Here is a 17,677-nt window from a genome sequence, read left to right on the forward strand (position 1 = left end):
TCTTCCCACCTTAGCTTTTCAGTTTCACAGTTTCAGAGTTACAAGTAAGCTCCTCACCCCGCCCCACCCCCACCCCTGTGCCCAGGCCCCACCCCTGCCAAACTCAGCTTTGTATTTGACTTTAAGAAAAACAAAATACCAATCAAGCAAACAAACAAACAAACAAAGAAACAACTTGAAGCTATATTTTCCTAAACGCATCTCTGAATGCTTTGGTATTGGAAATCATTCTTTTCTGAAATACTGGGCCAGGCAATCTAGTCTGTCTTTCTTTATCATCCATTGGCCGACCTGACTCTGCAGCTCTCCCGGCTCCACCGGAAGGCTTTTTCTGTGATCTGGGCACACCATCACTTTCATCGCTGTGTGAAACGCTGCACTTTTGATGGTAGCAACGGCAAACCTGCATGTTCCCCTTGAAGTGCGTCTCATTCTGTTTTCAGTGTATTTGCTGGACGGTTATTTCAACATGAGAGAGAAAAGCTGACTGACACATCAACCTGCCAGCCGTGGCGGGCACTCCTGGGAAGCGAGGAGAGATTTATGTTTATTCCTGAGACATTTTCATGTAGCCCAGGTTGGCCTCCAACTTTCGATGTAGCTGATGACCTCTGCACTCCAGATCTTCTTGCCCCCATCTCCCAAGTGTCGCGATGGCAGTGGTTCACGTTTCATTCCTTTCATTTTTTGTCTTTTGGCTCAGTCTCTGTTCTGTTGCCCTGAGGAGACACCATGGCCAGCACAACTCTTACAAAAGAAAGCATTTAGCCAGGGCCTTGCTTGAAGTTCCACTGTCATCATGTGGGGGAGCACGCCCACAAAGGGAGGTGCTGGAGCAGCAGCTACATTGTGATCTATAGGCTGGGGGCGGGGTGGGGGTGGGAGGCTGTAGCCTGGCTTGGGCTTTTGAACACTTAAAGCCCCCCCTCCCCCCAGTGACATGCTTCCTCTAATAAGGTCACACCTCCTAGTCCTTCTAATTCTCTGAAGTGTTGCCCCTCCCTGGTGACTAATCATTCAAATATATGAGCCTTTTAAAAATCATATATTTATTAATTTATAAGCATTCTTGAGAGACACACAGCACAGAGTCATTCCAATCAGAGACCTGAGTCAGGGAACTGGTGTCCTCCAGGGGAGTGCCCTCTCTTTGACCATTTCATTGGTTTTACAAATGACCTAAAAAAAGATTCTTGCTTTATTTTTTTATTTTTTATTTATTTATTTATTTATTATGCATACAGTGCTCTGCCTCCATGTACACCTGCAAGCCAGAAGAGGGCATCAGATCACATTGCAAACGGTTGTGAGCCACTATGTGGTTGCTGGGACTTGAACTCAGGACCCCTGGAAGAGCGATCAGTGCTTTTAACCTCTGAGCCATCTCCCCAGCCCCAGATTCTTGCTTTTAAAAAATTGCAGTTGTATTCCACCCTATGTTTCAGAACGTGGACATTATAGATATCACATGTTTCTGTGTCTATCAGACATCAGATGCACACACTGTGTGTGTGGGGGGGGGAGGCTACCGATGCTTTTAGTTAGTATTCCTGTTAGGAAAGCTGTGGATAAGGAAACTTTTCGTTTGCTTTTTCGAGACAGGGTTTCTCTGTGTAGCCTTGGATGTCCTGGAACTCACTCTGTAGACCAGCCGGACCTCAAAATTATAGTGATCCACCTGCCTCTGCCTCCCGAGCGCTGGGATTAAAGGCGTGCACCACCACTGACTGCCTCATTTTTCTTAAAAACAAAAACAAAACCGAAAAACATTATTACCTGCTTGGCATGTTGGCCTTGGGAACTCAGAGCCTTTCTTATCTGCCCCTGTTGGGAGTGCACATCAGTGCAGCCCTGGGCAGAGCAGTCTGACATGGAGGGCCGAGCTTTTACAAAACTTAATGACCAGATGTAATAGAGAGAAACATGTTTTTGTGTTGATCCCAAGTGTGGGATGGGGAACAGACTTGTGAGAGAGCAGGATGTTTTTCCACTTAGAAGTCCAACCACTTTGTGGGGGAGCTTGGATGCTGCCCGCTGAAAACATCCTAGCAGAGACTCTGAAAGGATACACACACACACACACACATACACACACACACACACACACACATACACATATACACACACACATATATACATATATACACACACACAAAACAAGAGGCTGGAAGAGAGAGAACTTGGGATTGTTTTGGCTGTTCATCCCTGTACTTCAAGAGATGCTCCTAGAGAGAACTGCTCCAGGGAAAGCTTCAAGGCTTTGGGTTCCGGCTGAGGCTCTGGGTCTCAGCTGCTGTTCCAGGTTCCAGCAGCTACCTTGGTTGAATTGCTGGTTTGCTGAGGTCCTGCTGACTGCGCCGCTGGGAGAATCATGCCTCGAACTGATCTCCTTAAGGTTTCATTATTGTGTTCTTTAATCTCCTTTTCCTATTGTTTGGGTTAGTCGGGTTGTAAGTGAGGCACGGTCTGTTAGTGAGTTCACAATAAAGTATAATTGTTAAGATAATTGAGCCTACAACCAGAGGCTAGAGAGATGGCTCAGTGGTTAAGAGCACTGGCAGCTCTTTCAGAGGACCTGGGTTCAATTCCCAGCACCCACATGGCAGGTCACAATTGCTCATAACTCCGGGATCTGACACTCTCACACAGATAGACATACAGACAAAACACCAATGCACATAAAAAAATAAAAACAAATTCTTTAAAAAAAAAAAAAAAACTACATGATCAGTGCTAGATAAGACAGCTCAGTGGTTAAAGCACCTGCCACTTTTGCAGAGGATATAGGTTCAGTTCCCAGCACCCACACAACACAGCACCTCATAACTGCCTGTAACCCCAGTTCCAGGGGGCCCAGCACATTTTACTAGTCCCCCCTAACCCCGCAGGCACCAGACACGCACACGGTACATAAATGTAGACACACCTATTCACACACAACAAACAGACCTGTGAGAGCCAGGGTTCTTAGTTCAACGGCAGAGCAGTTGCTTAGCATGTGGGAAGCCTTGAGTTTGAACCCTAGCACCCAAACCCAAACCAAACCAACCTTACCGATTCCATGTTGAGGCAGTCCTCCTCTCGTGTACAGAAATAGCCAGCCATACCATTACATCTTCCAAGGAGCCGGGCCTGAGAGCTCATGCCTGTTAAGGGAGCACCTGGGAGTTGGAGGGAAGAACACCAGGATGACGGGCCAGCACCGGGTGCTTGGCAAGTCCTAGGGCATCCTAAGCTACACGTGACCCTGCCCTAAAACTAAACAGCAGCAACAGCAACAGCAACAGCAACAAAATGAAAACCAAAACCCCAAAATACATAATCAAGGGATTGTTTATAATAACAAGTCAGTTGCCAGAAGAAAGGAAATGATCTTTAAAGAATTTATATATTCACCCAAAGGACTGTTTATAGGCATTAAAGTGATTGCTTAATTTGGATGACTTAATGAACAGTTAAAAATGCAGTGATCCTAACACTCAAAGACAGCCTGGTCTACATGCTGAGTATCAGGCTAGTGAGATCTGCATAATAAGACCCATCTCTAAATAATAAGTGAATGGATGAATAAACAAACAAACAAACAAGTAAATAAATAGAATGGACAGGCCCGGGGGTGATGACTCGGCAGTTAAAAGCCCTGGCTGCTCTTCCACAGGCCCAGAATTTGGTTCTCAGCACCCACATGACAACTTACAACTGTGAGTCAGCTCTAGTCCCAGACGGTGTGATGCCCTTTCCTGGCCTTCAGAAGTACCGCCCCCACATGGAACATGTACATGCACACATGCACACATTAAGTAAAGAGACAAATCTTTCTTAAAAATAAAAAATGCAAGTTATAAATAACATAAATTATGATTAATGTAGGAGAGATCGTGTATATGGAAAACCAGGAAACATGAGCCAAACAGCTTCCACAGGCCTTGTGGGAGATTTATGGCTCCTTGAGATGGCTGGTTATTTCGCTGGCCTTGTGGAGGCACTGTGACTTGGAGAGGTGGCTATTCCTTTTCTAAAGCCCTACAGTTTCTCAAAATCCAGTTTTTGAGGATAGAGAATGTCTTGTTAGGAGAAACAAACCTGATGTCAAATGACCATGTTTTCTTTATTTGATGTAAAACACTCTTCCAGTTGTTTTGGGATTTCTTAACCCTGACGGACAGCCCCGGGCAGAATAAGGAAGGGGTTAGGGAACCGGGAAGAGCAAAGCGATGGCAGTAGCTTTGTGTTGTCTGCTTTGGCCACATTTAGGAGAAGACGTCCTGGACACGAGTATCAGAGCATGGCCTGTGAACTAAAGAGAGCTGGCTCACTCCAGCTGTTGGTGGATTCAAGGAATGAGTTCAGTTAAAAACTAAGATGGCAGCTTGAAAGTCTATGGGGAAAGGAAAGTAATTAATAAACACGGTCGGACTGAATAAGGCAGAAAAATGATTTCTGCTTGGATGGAGGTTGGAAAGGAGGGCGATTAAGGCGGGTGCTAGCTCAGTCTCCTCACGGATAAGCCTCACTTGTGGATAACACATTTTGGAAAAGACTTCAAATGCAATCACAGATCTACTAGGATTTAAAAATGAAATGTCGGCAGGGGTCGGGGATGGGGAGTGGCGCATGCCTTTAATCTCAGCACTCTCAGGAGGCAGAGGCTCAGAGGTGGATCTCTGAGTTTGAGGCCAGCCTGGTCTACAGAGAGAGTTCCAGGACAGCCAGGGCTACACAGAGAACCCTGTCTCAAAAAACCAAACCAAATCAAAACAACAACAACACCCCTCCACGAAAAAAAAGAGAAAGAAAGAAACAAACAAAAGAAAAATATCTACCCTGGCAATTTTTTTCTTTAAAATAAGGTCTCAGCAACTTTTCCAATGGTGTTAACATCAGCAGAGCCACCATTGGCTGTCCAGCTGAGAGTACAAAGCGTTTCCTGAGAGACATTCTTATAATAGAAACAGAGAGAGAGAAAATATGAAGAAGAATGAAACAGGACCTTTTCCCCCTTGCAAGCGGCAGAAATTCATCCCAAGTTAGCCTGATCAAAAAAATAAAAATAAAAATAAAACAAAACAAAAAAATGTAAAGGTCAGTCCCAGGTGGTGTCTTAGTGTTTTCTAGAATTGTAATTCAACCCCAGACTGGCTAGGTTCTACAGAAACCAGGCTCCTAGGCTTTGCTGTTGCTGTGATAGAAACACGACGGCCAACAGCAAGGTGGGGGAGGGACGGGCTTATTTTACTCACAGTTCGTCATCAAAAGCAGTGAGGGCAGGAACCCGGAGGCAGGAGCTGATGCAGAGGCCATGGAGGGGTGCTGCCTACTGGCTTGCTCCTCATGGCTTGCTCAGCCTGCTTTCTTATACAAGTCAGGACCACCTGCCCAGGAACTGTCACTGCCTTGCAGTGGCCTGGGCTGCCCTGTTTTAATTAAGGCACACAAAACGGCCCTTTGCAGACAAGTCCAGACTAACCAGAGAAAGACAGTTACTCAACTGAGACTCTCTGCTGTGCCACGTTGATAGTTAGACTATGTGCTTTTTAAAGATTCTCCTATGTCACTCCAGCAGACCTAGAATGCATCACATAGCCCAACCTGGCCTCAGAATCTTGGCACATTTGGCTTAGCTTCCTGTGTCCTGGGATCACAGAGGCTCACTCCCAAGGCTGGCCTGGATTCTAAATACTTTTTTTTGTTGTTTGTTTGTTTGTTTGTTTGTTTTCGAGACAGGGTTTCTCTGTGTAGCCTTGGCTGTCCTGGACTCGCTTTGTAGACCAGGCTGGCCTCGAACTCACAGCGATCCGCCTGCCTCTGCCTCCCGAGTGCTGGGATTAAAGGCGTGCACCACCACGCCCGGCTCTGGACTCTAAATACTTTTGTTTCCAGGGCTGTACCCCTATACCTGGGAGCTAGGTCACTAGCTCTGGCCTTTTCTGAGCTTGTCTTCCTCACTCACCTGCACTGGGCTGCTGTTAAGGTCAAATGAGAGGAGCTATGAGAGGAGGCGTGCCAGCTGGGACGGGCCAGCTCTCCTGCAGCACTCACGGTGGGCAGTAAGGGCGCCTGTCTGAGGGAGCAGGCTGGAGGAGGAGCCGCCTGGGATATTAGACTTAGAGGGCTTCTCTACCACAACTAGTTCCCAAATAATCAAGGTGGAGACTTTTTGTTTATAGAAGCTTTAAAGCACAGTAACTGGGCAGATATCAACCCTCTAAGCTATTTTGCTGTTTCCCAGCTACACACCCCAAGTTACTTGCCATAATTGTTCCTGCCTGGGCTGCTCCTGTTCCATCAGGCCGGCCCTCATGGCCATACTGCCCCATAGTGACTTTCTTCTCTCCAGCCTCTCTCCTCCTCTCTCCTGCCTTGTGGTCCCTATCTGGCCCAAGCCCAGGAACCTAAGCTCCGCCTACATCTCTTCTGCCCAGTTACAGGCTTTTAGCAACTTTATTAACCAACCAATTTAAAATGGGGAACAGGGTTTACACAACATCATTTGGTGTACGTGTTGAGAATGCGTCCCTCTGCATAGTAGCCAGATCTCAGGGGCCAGCCTTTCGCATTTGAACACACAGCACCAGTCCAACCCCCAACACCACCTGCCTGCAGAGAAGACTTCAAAGTGACAGACTGGCAGAGACTGGAAATGCATGGTGGCGTTAAGCGTTTACACCTGCCATCCACTGTGAACCCCTTCCTCAGTGTTCATAAGCACACAGAGAGTAGCAGAGAGACTGTTGGCTCTCAGCACTGAGGGCGCAGGCTGCTGGCTCTCTCGCTGTCTTTTCTGACAGGAGCATACCCTGTGTCTCTCACTGTGTGCCTTGGTGAAGCCTTCTACTTTCTGGGAAAAGATGGTGCCATGAAAGTGAGTTTTAGCAAAGTCAAGTTGGTTGCTACAGATAAGGTTTGGCTGTATGTCTCATATTAGAAGTTTTCTGACCAAAAATAAAATAAAATAAAATAAAAAGTGAAACCAGGCATGGTGGCACACGTCTTTAATCCCAGCACTCAGGAGGCAGAGGTAGGTGGATCTCTGAGTTCGAGGACAGCCTGACCAACAGAGTTAGCTCCAGGACAGCCAGGGCTACACATAGAGAAACCCTGCCATAAAAAACCAAAAACCAACCAACCAAACAAAAAAATGTTTGCTACTTTATTTTTATTTTTTCTTAGTATTTATATAATCTAATTTATCTTAAAATTTTAGCTAAGGTAATCAGATTGTATCATATAGTACAGTTATTCCTTCTATCCCTGAGGCATTAGTTCCTGGAGCGCCTTAGACATGAAACCCCCTGGATACTTAGTTCTTCGTATAAAATAACACGGTGTCTGCACCCCACTTGCAAGCAGCCTCCCACATACTGAGAATCATCTCCAGATTCCCGTGACACCTCACACAGTGCTAATGTTGCCTAAGCAGCGACAGCCTGTCCAGTATGGACACATCTGAAGCAGTCATTTTCGTCCTCAGTTTGTTGGCTCCGGGCATAGGTGGCCTGTGGAGACTGATGAAAATGGTTCAGATTTTCTTCTTGCACATCGGCCCAGGGGTGCCCCAGTCCACCCTCTGACACTAGTGTCTGTTTCGTTGACGTGTAGCTTTCTCTCCTGTGCTCTTCTCTCCCTGTCTGTGTGTATTCTGCTTTCTTCAGCCTTAGACTCCTGTTCCACTGAGTGTGCTGTGTGTCCCACCCCACCTCCCTGGCCTCTTCCTACAAACTGCTCATGATGGCATCTGTCACTTAGTTCTTTTTAATTGTTCTGTCTCCTTTCCCCTATTTTCACATGTCTGTGTGTGTGTGTGTGTGTGTGTGTGTGTGTGTGTGTGTGTGCACTGTGTGTGTGAGTGCACATGTTTGCGTGTGTATGCATGTATGCAAGGGTGGGTGTCTGAGGCTCCTGACAAGAATCTCGCTTGGCCCTTCTTTCACCTTGTTCATTGAGGCAGGGTCTCTCAATCGCAATTGTCCCTGGCTAGCAGTCTCACCAGCCAACTTCTTGTGGGGATCCCCTAGATGCCAGGCAGGCTGCCACAGCCACGCGGCATTTACTTGGAATCTGGGGGGGGGATCTGACCTCTGGTCCTCATGATTGCATGGCAAGAGTGCTAACCCCTGAGCCATCTCCCTAACTCTCTGTTCCTTGCCGGCCACAGCTTGCTTTGTTGCTGCTCTTTAATCCTTACTCTATTTCTTTGACTGAACCAGTCTCGTCCTTCAATTACATCGCAGCACCCTGTGGTCAATGTTCCTACACTGATGCTTTTAATATCTCCCAGAATCCCTCACAGTAATACTTTGCACACAGCAGGCTAGAGTGACTGTGTGGGGATTTAACTATTTAGCTTTGTGTGGCTGAGATTTCACATATGTAGCAGTACCGACCACTGGGGCAATACATAGATCAGAGAGCCCACCTGTCAGCTTGCACAGAGTGAGCCCTGCCAGCCCTGCCAAACATCTGTTTTTTTGTTTGTTTGTTTGTTTGTTTGTTTGTTTTTAACTTTTTTATGAGTTACATCAGCACAGACAGGTTACAGTTCTTTTTTTTTTTTTTTTTTTTTTTTTTTTTAATTTACCTCTGCAATGCAGCAATTATCCCTATAGAGTTGAAACAAACAGTTTGCCTTCTCTAGGCTGTCCTCCAGGCCTGTCCCTTGGCCTGCCTGACCCTCCCTGTCACTGCTTCCTGTGTCAACCCTTCCTCCAGCTGTCTGCCTTGCAAATGCCTCTTCTTCCTTCTGTTCATCCCAGCCTGGATGTAGCTCTTCTAGGGGATTCCTGGGGACCCTGGGACCACACCAGTGGGTTTTCTTACACTGCATCCATCCCTTTGGGTGACATATATATTATATATAATACTTTTTTCTGGTGAGGTAAATGTTTTGGTTTCTTTAAAAACTCACTTATGTTCTGCAAACAGGTTTTTGTTTTAATCCCAAGTGTGGGATATGGGGCTGCTTTTAGTTTGTCCACAGCTGATAATTGCCTCATGGGGCTCAGAGAGGGGCGTGGTCTGTGCCAGCTACAGTCAGTAGAATTCTGAGGACTCTGAGAGTGGAGGATGCTTTGAGGAAACGCTCCCAGAGGGAAGCTTTGAGAGAACACTTTGAGGAGAGGATGGAGAAAGAAGAAGGCTGCTGGTTTCACATTTGCTGGTTTGTTGTTTGCTGTTTGCTGTTTGCTGGGTATCCTGACACTGAGATTGGTATTGCCCCCAAAGAACTCGACAACCCTAACCAGCTAAAGAGAACTCTGCCCCCACTAACCTACTCTCTCTCGACTTGGTGTCGAGGTGTTGAAAGCTATTAGGGGGGATTGGGGTGGAGAAGGGAGAAAGAGGCACAAGGGACCCTAAATAGAGTTAAATATATGCACAACAAGTGGTGCCCAACATGGGGCTTGGAATAGTGGAAAATCTGGGTTCGAATGTGGTAGAGGAGACAGTGGGTTACAAAGGAATGAATATAATGTTTCAGGAAAAGAGGTTTGGGAGAGACTAGTGGGTTGGACCCTAATGACTTTGGCCCCCAGACTTTTTCAAATTACATGATGTCAAGAATGACCTGCCCGCCCCCCCGCAATGCAGAGGATAATATGATAGAAGTAGAAGAAGAAGAAAGCCTTAGGACGAGAGAACACATCATGAATGAGGCTGATAACAATAAAGACAGGGCGGCGATTCTGGAAGAGGTTTTGTTTGTTTGTTTGTTTATTTCCAAAAATAGGGTTTCTCTGTGTATCCTGTCTTGGAACTCACTCTGTAGACCAGGCTGGCCTCAAACTCAGAGATCCACCTGCCTCTGCCTTGTGAGTGCTAGGATTAAAGGCGTGCACCACCACTGCTCAGTTTGAAAGAATTCTTGAGAGGGAGAATTTAAAAATAAATAGCACCTACATATATGTTTCCCACTGAAATATAAGCCATGAAAAAAAAAATTTGTGTCTTTCTTGTCAACTAGGATCCGGCTCTTCTAACAGAAATAGCAGTGGTTTTTGTTATTGTTGTTTGGGGTTTGTTTTGTTTTGTTCTGTTTTTGAAGACAGGGTTTCTCTGTGTAGCCCTAGCTCTCTTAGAATTGGATCTGTAGACCAGGCTAGCCTCAAACTCAGAGATATGCCTACCTCTGCCTCCTGTGTGCTCGGATTAAAAGCATGCACCACCACACGCAGCCAGGTGTACCCCTTTTTAAAATTATAATTTATTCAGATTACATTCCAATTGTTATCCCCTCACTCTTATCTTCCCATTCCCACCCTCCCTCCTTCCTCTGCCCCATTCCCCTCCCCTAGACCTCTGACAGAAAGGGTCCTCCCCCACCACCGTCTGACCACAGCCTATCAGGTCTCATCCGGGTAGCCTGCTTCCCCTTCCTCTGTGTGCCGCTGGGCCTCCTCACTAAGGGGAAGTGATCAAATAGGGGTGGAGCACCAGAGTTCATGTCAGCAGCAGTCCCTGCTCTCTATACAATGGTGGAGAATGAGTCAGATATGAACAGGGGGTATAGGGGTATAGGTTTACTGCATACGTTGTCCTTGGTTGGTGTAACAGTTTGTGCAGCGCCCCCACCCTGGGTCCAGATCCAACGGCCTTGATGGTCTCCTTGTGGGGCTCCTGAACCCTGTAGGTCTTTCCATTTCCCTACTCTTCCACACCACTCTCAGTGTTCCACTGGGAGTCCAGCATCGAGTCCCAGCATCTGTCCCAGTCCCCCCACTGGGTGGAGTCTCTTAGAGGACATCTATGTTGGGCTAGTATCCACTTATAACTGAATATATACCATGTATGTCTTTCTGGGTCTGGGTTACTTCACTCAGGATGATCATTTCTAGTTCCATCCATTTGCCTGCAAATTTCAAGATTTCCTTGTTTTTAATAGCTGAGTAGTATTCTATTGTGTAAATGTACCACAGTTTCTTTATCTATTCTTCGGTTGAGGGATATCTAGGTTGTTTCCAGATTCTGGCTATTACAAATAAAGCTGCTATGAGCATAGTTGAGCAAATGTCCTTGTTGTATGGTGGACAAATGTCCCCTTTTTAAAGCAAAAGGAACACCAGAAACACTGGACATGCACTCATTGTGATGACAAGATCTCAATTTGAATTAGACCCTGTGTCCTGGTAAAGTCATATTGTGAGGTCCTGGGAATTCACAACTCGTAGAACTTAGAAAGGCTTGAGGTGTCGGTGGAGGTGGCATGCACCGTTCAACACAATCAAGCACGACATAAATTCACTGGCTGTGTAAGTTTAAGGACAGGACACTCCTCGACAGAACAGGCTGTGACGATGCGATCTGCTGCCACACAGGCTCCAGGCACTGGACACCGCTGCTCTTCTTATTGCTCCCAAGGAGCCTCTGCAGGCAGGTCCAGATGTCACATCTGCTTAGCTGGAGGAGCAGTGTACTTGGGGACACTTGGGCTACAGGGTCATTGCTGGGTCAAGCCAGAGGTCTGAGCACTCCAGAAAAAAAAGCCCAGGAGGCCTGGGTGCTGAGCATCCAGCAGCAAGATGAAGCTCCTGCCTTTACTTTCGTGCTACAGCCCTGTTTCCAGCACTGCCCAGATCTTGACTTGGAGCTGGGCCCTCCCTAAGCACCAGCCCTGTGCTGGAGCTTCGATCATGCTGATGTGCTCAGTTCTGCCTGTGCCCTTCCCCCGTGCATAAACTCCTCTGAGCTCAGTGTGGATCATAGTTCACTCATCTGTGGAACCCCCACAGCTCCCTTCAGTAAACGCTACCCTCCTTAGCAACCCATGGGGAAGTCTATCCTGTTATCATCAGGAGGGAGGAGCTGGATGTCGTCCCCTCTCATCTCCACCCTCTGAGAGATGCACATCACGAAAAGTTTCCTGTGGTTTCTGCTGGCCCCAAGTTCTGAGGTTCAAGCCAGGTGGCAATTCTGTCAATAGCATATTTGCGCTGCCTAGTTTTATATCAACTTGACGCAAGCTGGAGTTATCTGAAAGCAGGAAACCTCAGTTGAGAAAATAAGATCCAGCTGGAGGGCATTTTCCTAATTAGTGATTGATGGGGGAGGGCCCAGCCCATGTGGGTGGTGGGCTGATGGTCCTGGGGTCTGTAAGAAAGCAGGTTGAGCAGGTCATGGGAGCATCACCCTCCATGCTCTGCATCGGCTCCTGCCTCCCGGTTCCTGCCCTGCCTGAGTTCCTGTCTAGGCTTCCCTTGGTGATGAACTGTGTAAGCTGAGTGTAAGACGAATCAAGTCTTTCCTCCCCAACCTGCTTTGGTCATGGTGTTTCATCATAGAAAAAGACATGTAAGACATTCCTCGGGTGTGGGGGTGGGGTCAGATCTGGGAAACTCAGAGACATCAGAGCACAACCCTACCAAAAGCAAGAGTTAGGGACCATTTCTTCTGAGTGTGCGAGAGGGGCCGACCTCTGCTGCTGAGCCACACACCTCCCTGCCCACATCACCTTCCTGCCCACGTCACCTTCCACGATCCAGTGATCTACCTAGTGATCCTCAGCAGAGGGAGGGTCAGAAATCTCAACTTTAGAAGGGTGGGACACAGGGCAAGCAATTGCTTTGAAAGCCTCCTCACTGAAGTAGGTCAAGAAACGCCAAGTCTCTAGCTACCTGCCCACCCTTGCTGACCTCCAGTGGGGCTGCTCGGGGGGAGCCCCTACATTAGGTACTTTCTGACTGTTGTAGGACCAGCCTTACCCGGTACAGTTACAGTTTTCCATGGCATCCCTGTGGCTTTGGAATATGTTTCTGGGACTACATCGACTTCCCTAACATTAGCACTAACGTTAGCACCATCTGTCACATGGGGCAGTAATTTCTTCCTGTTTCATGTCTTGCTTCCTGAGAGTCAGGTGACCACCTATGCAGGGCAGATGCTGGATGGAGACAGGAACACATCAGCGCTTCATCGGGCTTGATGCTCAGACTCCCGAGGGACTCCTGACTTGGGAACTCAGGAGGGAAACATCACTTAGGCTTAGGGAAGAGTGGGCAGGACATAGTGTTTTCATTCATGCCAAAGCTGGGGCTCTCAGCGAAGAATGCAAGCCACGCTCAGCGACATCTTTGGCCAGCTACCTACCTGGCTTGAAAGTCTCCATTGTCACAGCCAGAATAGGCTGCGCAAGTGTCTGCCCACTTCTCATGGCTGTCACTTCTTCGTTCATGGTCCCTCGATGCAGGTGCAGGTAGAGCCGACACCATGCAGAGGCCTTCTCCTTTAAGATGACCCCTGTCCCGTGTGTGCACGTCAGTTTGAGACATTGGTCCTTTCGTCCCTGCTGTGATGAAACGAGGCGTCTGTCACCTGTCCCTCTGCGATCGGACTTGCTCCTGGCCGTTAATAACAGACAGCCTACAGGACAGAATAAGCGAGAGTGCCCGCCCTAATTGCATTGCTGGCACACCTGGCAGCTGCACGGGAGCCTTGCTCTTACATCTCTTGAGGATCTGGGGTCTGGGTCTTGTTCTGACAAATCCCTGGGGCCCACCCCGGCAGACCTGCATTCTGACCTTGTACTGACTCATCTCTTACTTCTGTTCTCTCCTTCCTTTATCCAATCTCCATACTCACTTATCTATATACTTGCTATATTTTTCCTATTTTGAGAACGATTTTGTTCACTGTAGAGGAATTAGGAAATATATATCATGAAGAAAAAAATGTTACTTTTACATGAACGTGCCACCACCTGGAGATAGTCCATCTGTGAACACACCGGGACAACTCATTCCAGGTCCCATTATGCATTTTTGTCGTCCCATTTATTTTATTTATCGTTTGCTTTCGTTTTTTGCTTTTTGAGACATGGCCTCACTATGTAACCCAGGCTGGCCTTGAACTCAAAGTTGCCGTGCTGGACATGGGAGCCCACGCTTCTGAGCTTGCCCCTCAGCGGCCAGCACAGGGCTGTCAGTTTGGAACAAGCAGGGGCCACATAGCAAAATCCTGTCTTGAAAACAAAACAACCAAAAAAGCCATCTTATAGTCATAACAAAACTCAATCAAATTACTTAACCAGGAACACATCACTGGTCACTTAAGTTTATTTCCAAGTTTTTACTTTTGGAAGCAATGTCATTGTGGATATTTGTGGGTGTATCTATCTATCTATCTATCTATCTATATTTTTTTAACCCAATTCTTTCTTAGGATGAATGCCTAAAAGTGAAATGGTTAGGTCAAGAGAATAGACATTTTTCATCTTTTAACAGTTGTGTATGTATGTGCATGTATCTATGCACATGTGACTACAGATGCCCTCAGAGAGCAGAAGAGGGCATCGAGTCCCCCGGAACTGGAACTACAGGCAGTTCTTAGCCTGTGTTGGTGTGGGAATCCAATCTGGATCTTCTGCAAGAGCAGTACAAAGTTTTTTTTCTTACTGTTTTCACCTCCTCCTCCCCTTCCTCCTCCTGTTCCTCTTCCTCCTGTTCCTCTTCCTCCTGCTCCCCCTCCTGCTCCCCCTCCTCCCCTTCCTCCTCCTCCTCCCCGTCCTCCTCCTGTTCCTCTTCCTCCTCCTGCTCCCCCTCCTGCTCCTCCTCCTCCCCTTCCTCCTCCTCCTCCCCTTCCTCCTCCTCCTCCCTTTCCTCCTCCTGTTCCTCTTCCTTCTGTTCCTCTTCCTCCTGTTCCTCTTCCTCCTCCTGCTCCCCCTCCTGCTCCTCCTCCTCCTCTTCCTCCTCCTCCTCCCCTTCCTCCTCCCCTTCCTCCTCCTGTTCCTCTTCCTCCTGTTCCTCTTCCTCCTGCTCCCCCTCCTGCTCCTCCTCCTCCCCTTCCTCCTCCTCCCCTTCCTCCTCCTGTTCCTCTTCCTCCTGTTCCTCTTCCTTCTGTTCCTCTTCCTCCTGTTCCTCTTCCTCCTGTTCCTCTTCCTTCTGTTCCTCTTCCTCCTGTTCCTCTTCCTTCTGTTCCTCTTCCTCCTGTTCCTCTTCCTCCTCCTGCTCCCCCTCCTGCTTCTCCTCCTCCCCTTCCTCCTCCTGTTCCTCTTCCTTCTGTTCCTCTTCCTCCTGTTCCTCTTCCTCCTCCTGCTCCCCCTCCTGCTCCTCCTCCTCCCCTTCCTCCTCCTGCTCCTCCTCTTCCCTCTCCTCTTCGCAGTATGCACGCTTAACAGCTGAGACATCCATCCAGCTCCTTGATTCTGGTTTTAATGTCATGCTGTGAAATCAAGGCTTATAGGTTTGGGGTATAGGTCAGTGGGGAGTGCTTGCCTAGTGGCACAGGCCCTGGGTTTGATCCGCAGAACCACAAAAACAAAACAAAACAGTACACCCAGACACATGAAGCTGCACACACAGGGGCTCCTTTGTTGCCCATTCAACAGCGATTAGCCTCTGGATATTTTCTCCACTTTCTCTCCCATCTTCAATCTGTTCCTTCAATTTGTTTTAGGAGCAGAGCCAAGACATTGTGCCAGAAAGAATCATTTCTGGTTTTTATCCTGCTCCACCCTTGAGGCAATGGGTACTAGTAGCTATTTGAAAATGAGAGAGAGGGGAAGAGGGTGAATTATTAGAAAAAGAGAAAAGGGGTTATGCCGTGTCCGCGTTATCCACTGGGGCTCAGGACTGCCTATTTCTGCCCTGGGGTCCCACACCCTCTCCAACCACCCTTTTCTCCCACCTCTGAGCTGGCATGTGCGTTTTAAAGCTATTTCAGAAACTGCGGCCAAATGCCACTCCTACCACCACCCCTGAGCAGTGCCGGGCCTTGTTCGTCCTCCATCCCTGAGCTTGTTGGTCCACCGGTCCTCTGTTTCCTTCCCCCCTCACTTCTGCCCACCCACTCGTAGAACACAAACTACATGAGTGTTGTCTGCCCCTGGACACCACCAGCCCAGCAGCCCTCTTTTGTGTTTAAGAATCCCAGTTATGTTTTAGCTGGAAGTCATCAGGTTACGAGTGTGTTTTCTGGGTGGTTATTTGCATTTCCTCCTTTTGCGAATTGTCTTCTGTTCATTTTCCTGTTGAGTGTTTGCTGGGTTTTGTTTTTGTTTGTTTGTTTTTTTTTTAATTGCTATGCATGTTTATCCACTAGCGATGTGCTTGCCCCAGTGAGTTGCTGGGACTACGTTTCCAGACTCACTCAACAGATAATCACCCTCATAGGAAAGAGTCAGTTTGCTTTCTAAAGCTAACAGACCAACTCAGCAACTTACCTCTCACCATCAGACCAATAAGCAGGGCAGGCGTGTGGATGAAAAGGTGCTGAGCCAGGCACAGGAGCCTGCAGCTGCGGCAAGGAGATGGCCTGTGCTGCCTGGTTTATGTGGGCTTGATACAAGCTAGAGTCATCTGAAAGGAGGGAACCTCAATTAAGAAATTGGATTTTAGGCAGGCCTATTAGGCATCTTCTTAATTAGTGATTGATGGGAGAGGGTCCAGCCCAGTGTGGGTGGTGCCATCCTTGGGCTGGTGGTCCTGGGCTCTATAAGAAACCAGGCTGAGCAAGCCATGGGGAGCAATCCAATAGGCAGCACCCCTCCATGGCCTCTGCATCAGTTCCTGCCTCCAGGTTTCTGCCCTGTTTGAGTTCCTATCCTGACTTCCTTCAATGGTGGACGTGTAAACCCTTTTCTTCCCCAAGGTGTTACGGTCACGGTGTTTCACCGCAGCAATAGAATGCCTAACTAAGACGCATCCCCAGGTCACTCCAACTCTTTCTGTCCTCTCATGGTCATACCTGGAGTAGCTAAGGTAGACAGCACACTCCAGTTTCTTATGCTTTTAGGTCACACCCATATGAGACTTTGCAAGCACAGATCTGGATGTTTCTATCACCTCATTGATTGATATATTTGTGTTGAAGGCAAATAATGCCTTAAAATACACCAAACATTGGTGAAAATGAAATATCCCTGTGCCCCTTTCAATGTTTTTCAGCATGAAGGCCCTGGACCAGGTGACTACAACTTGAAACCACCTCCAACAGGCTCTATTACTTCTTGCTTTCGATCTAAGGTCCCCCGATTCTTGCCTATCGGTTCAGTAAGTATTCTACAAGTCACGCCTGTGGAGGGGGTAGGTCTGGGGCTTCCACATGTGCGGGCTGGGGTCAGGGCATGTGGAGGTGGAGCCTGTACAATATGCTACAGTGCTCTGAGTTGTATGTTGATGCAGTGACCACTCAGAGTAGCCGTGTCGGGAAGCTTCTGACTTAGGACACTCTGGACCCCTGAGGCTGTAGCTGCATCAAACGGGATGGCGCTAACGGACTGACACTGATGTGAGCAGCCAGGGGCTGGTGCCAGCCACTAGAACTGCCATTTGGGTGTGTGCATGTGGTTTCTGGAAGCATAGGAAGTGAAAGGTTGAAATCGAAAGATGGTTACTAAAGTAGATAGGACCATCACCAAGAAATGGAGTTTTCCATTTTTGAGCTGGGCATGGTGGTGCACAACTTTAATCCTCCTAGCACTTAGGAGGCAGAGGGGGATGGATCCCAGTTTGATGTGTGTGTCTGGAAATGTATATATTATGTATATATGTGTATATATATACTGAAGGAGAAACGGCTTTATGGTTAGAAGCGAAACTGCTCTTCCAAAGGACCCAGGTTCCCAGCTTTCACACGGTGGTTCACAATCACCTATTACTCAGTTTCAGGACATGTGACACCCTTGTCCAGCCTCCTCAGACACTAGTCATACATGGGGGGCACAGACATACATGGAGACAAACATACA

The 17,677-nt window shown here is 47.8% G+C and overlaps 1 protein-coding gene across 1 annotated transcript in view; it reads left to right on the forward strand.

The window, feature by feature from the left end:
* Positions 1-17,677, forward strand: part of Stpg4 (sperm-tail PG-rich repeat containing 4) — a 48,479-nt gene that overhangs the window by 26,058 nt on the left and 4,744 nt on the right. Inside the window, exon 6 of the mRNA XM_051153105.1 lies at positions 16,875-16,979. Within this exon, the coding sequence (XP_051009062.1) occupies positions 16,875-16,979 (105 nt within the window). The remainder of the gene's footprint in view (positions 1-16,874; positions 16,980-17,677) is intronic.

This window comes from Acomys russatus, chromosome 1 (assembly GCF_903995435.1).
Source record: "Acomys russatus chromosome 1, mAcoRus1.1, whole genome shotgun sequence".
NCBI classification, from domain to species: domain Eukaryota; kingdom Metazoa; phylum Chordata; class Mammalia; order Rodentia; family Muridae; genus Acomys; species Acomys russatus.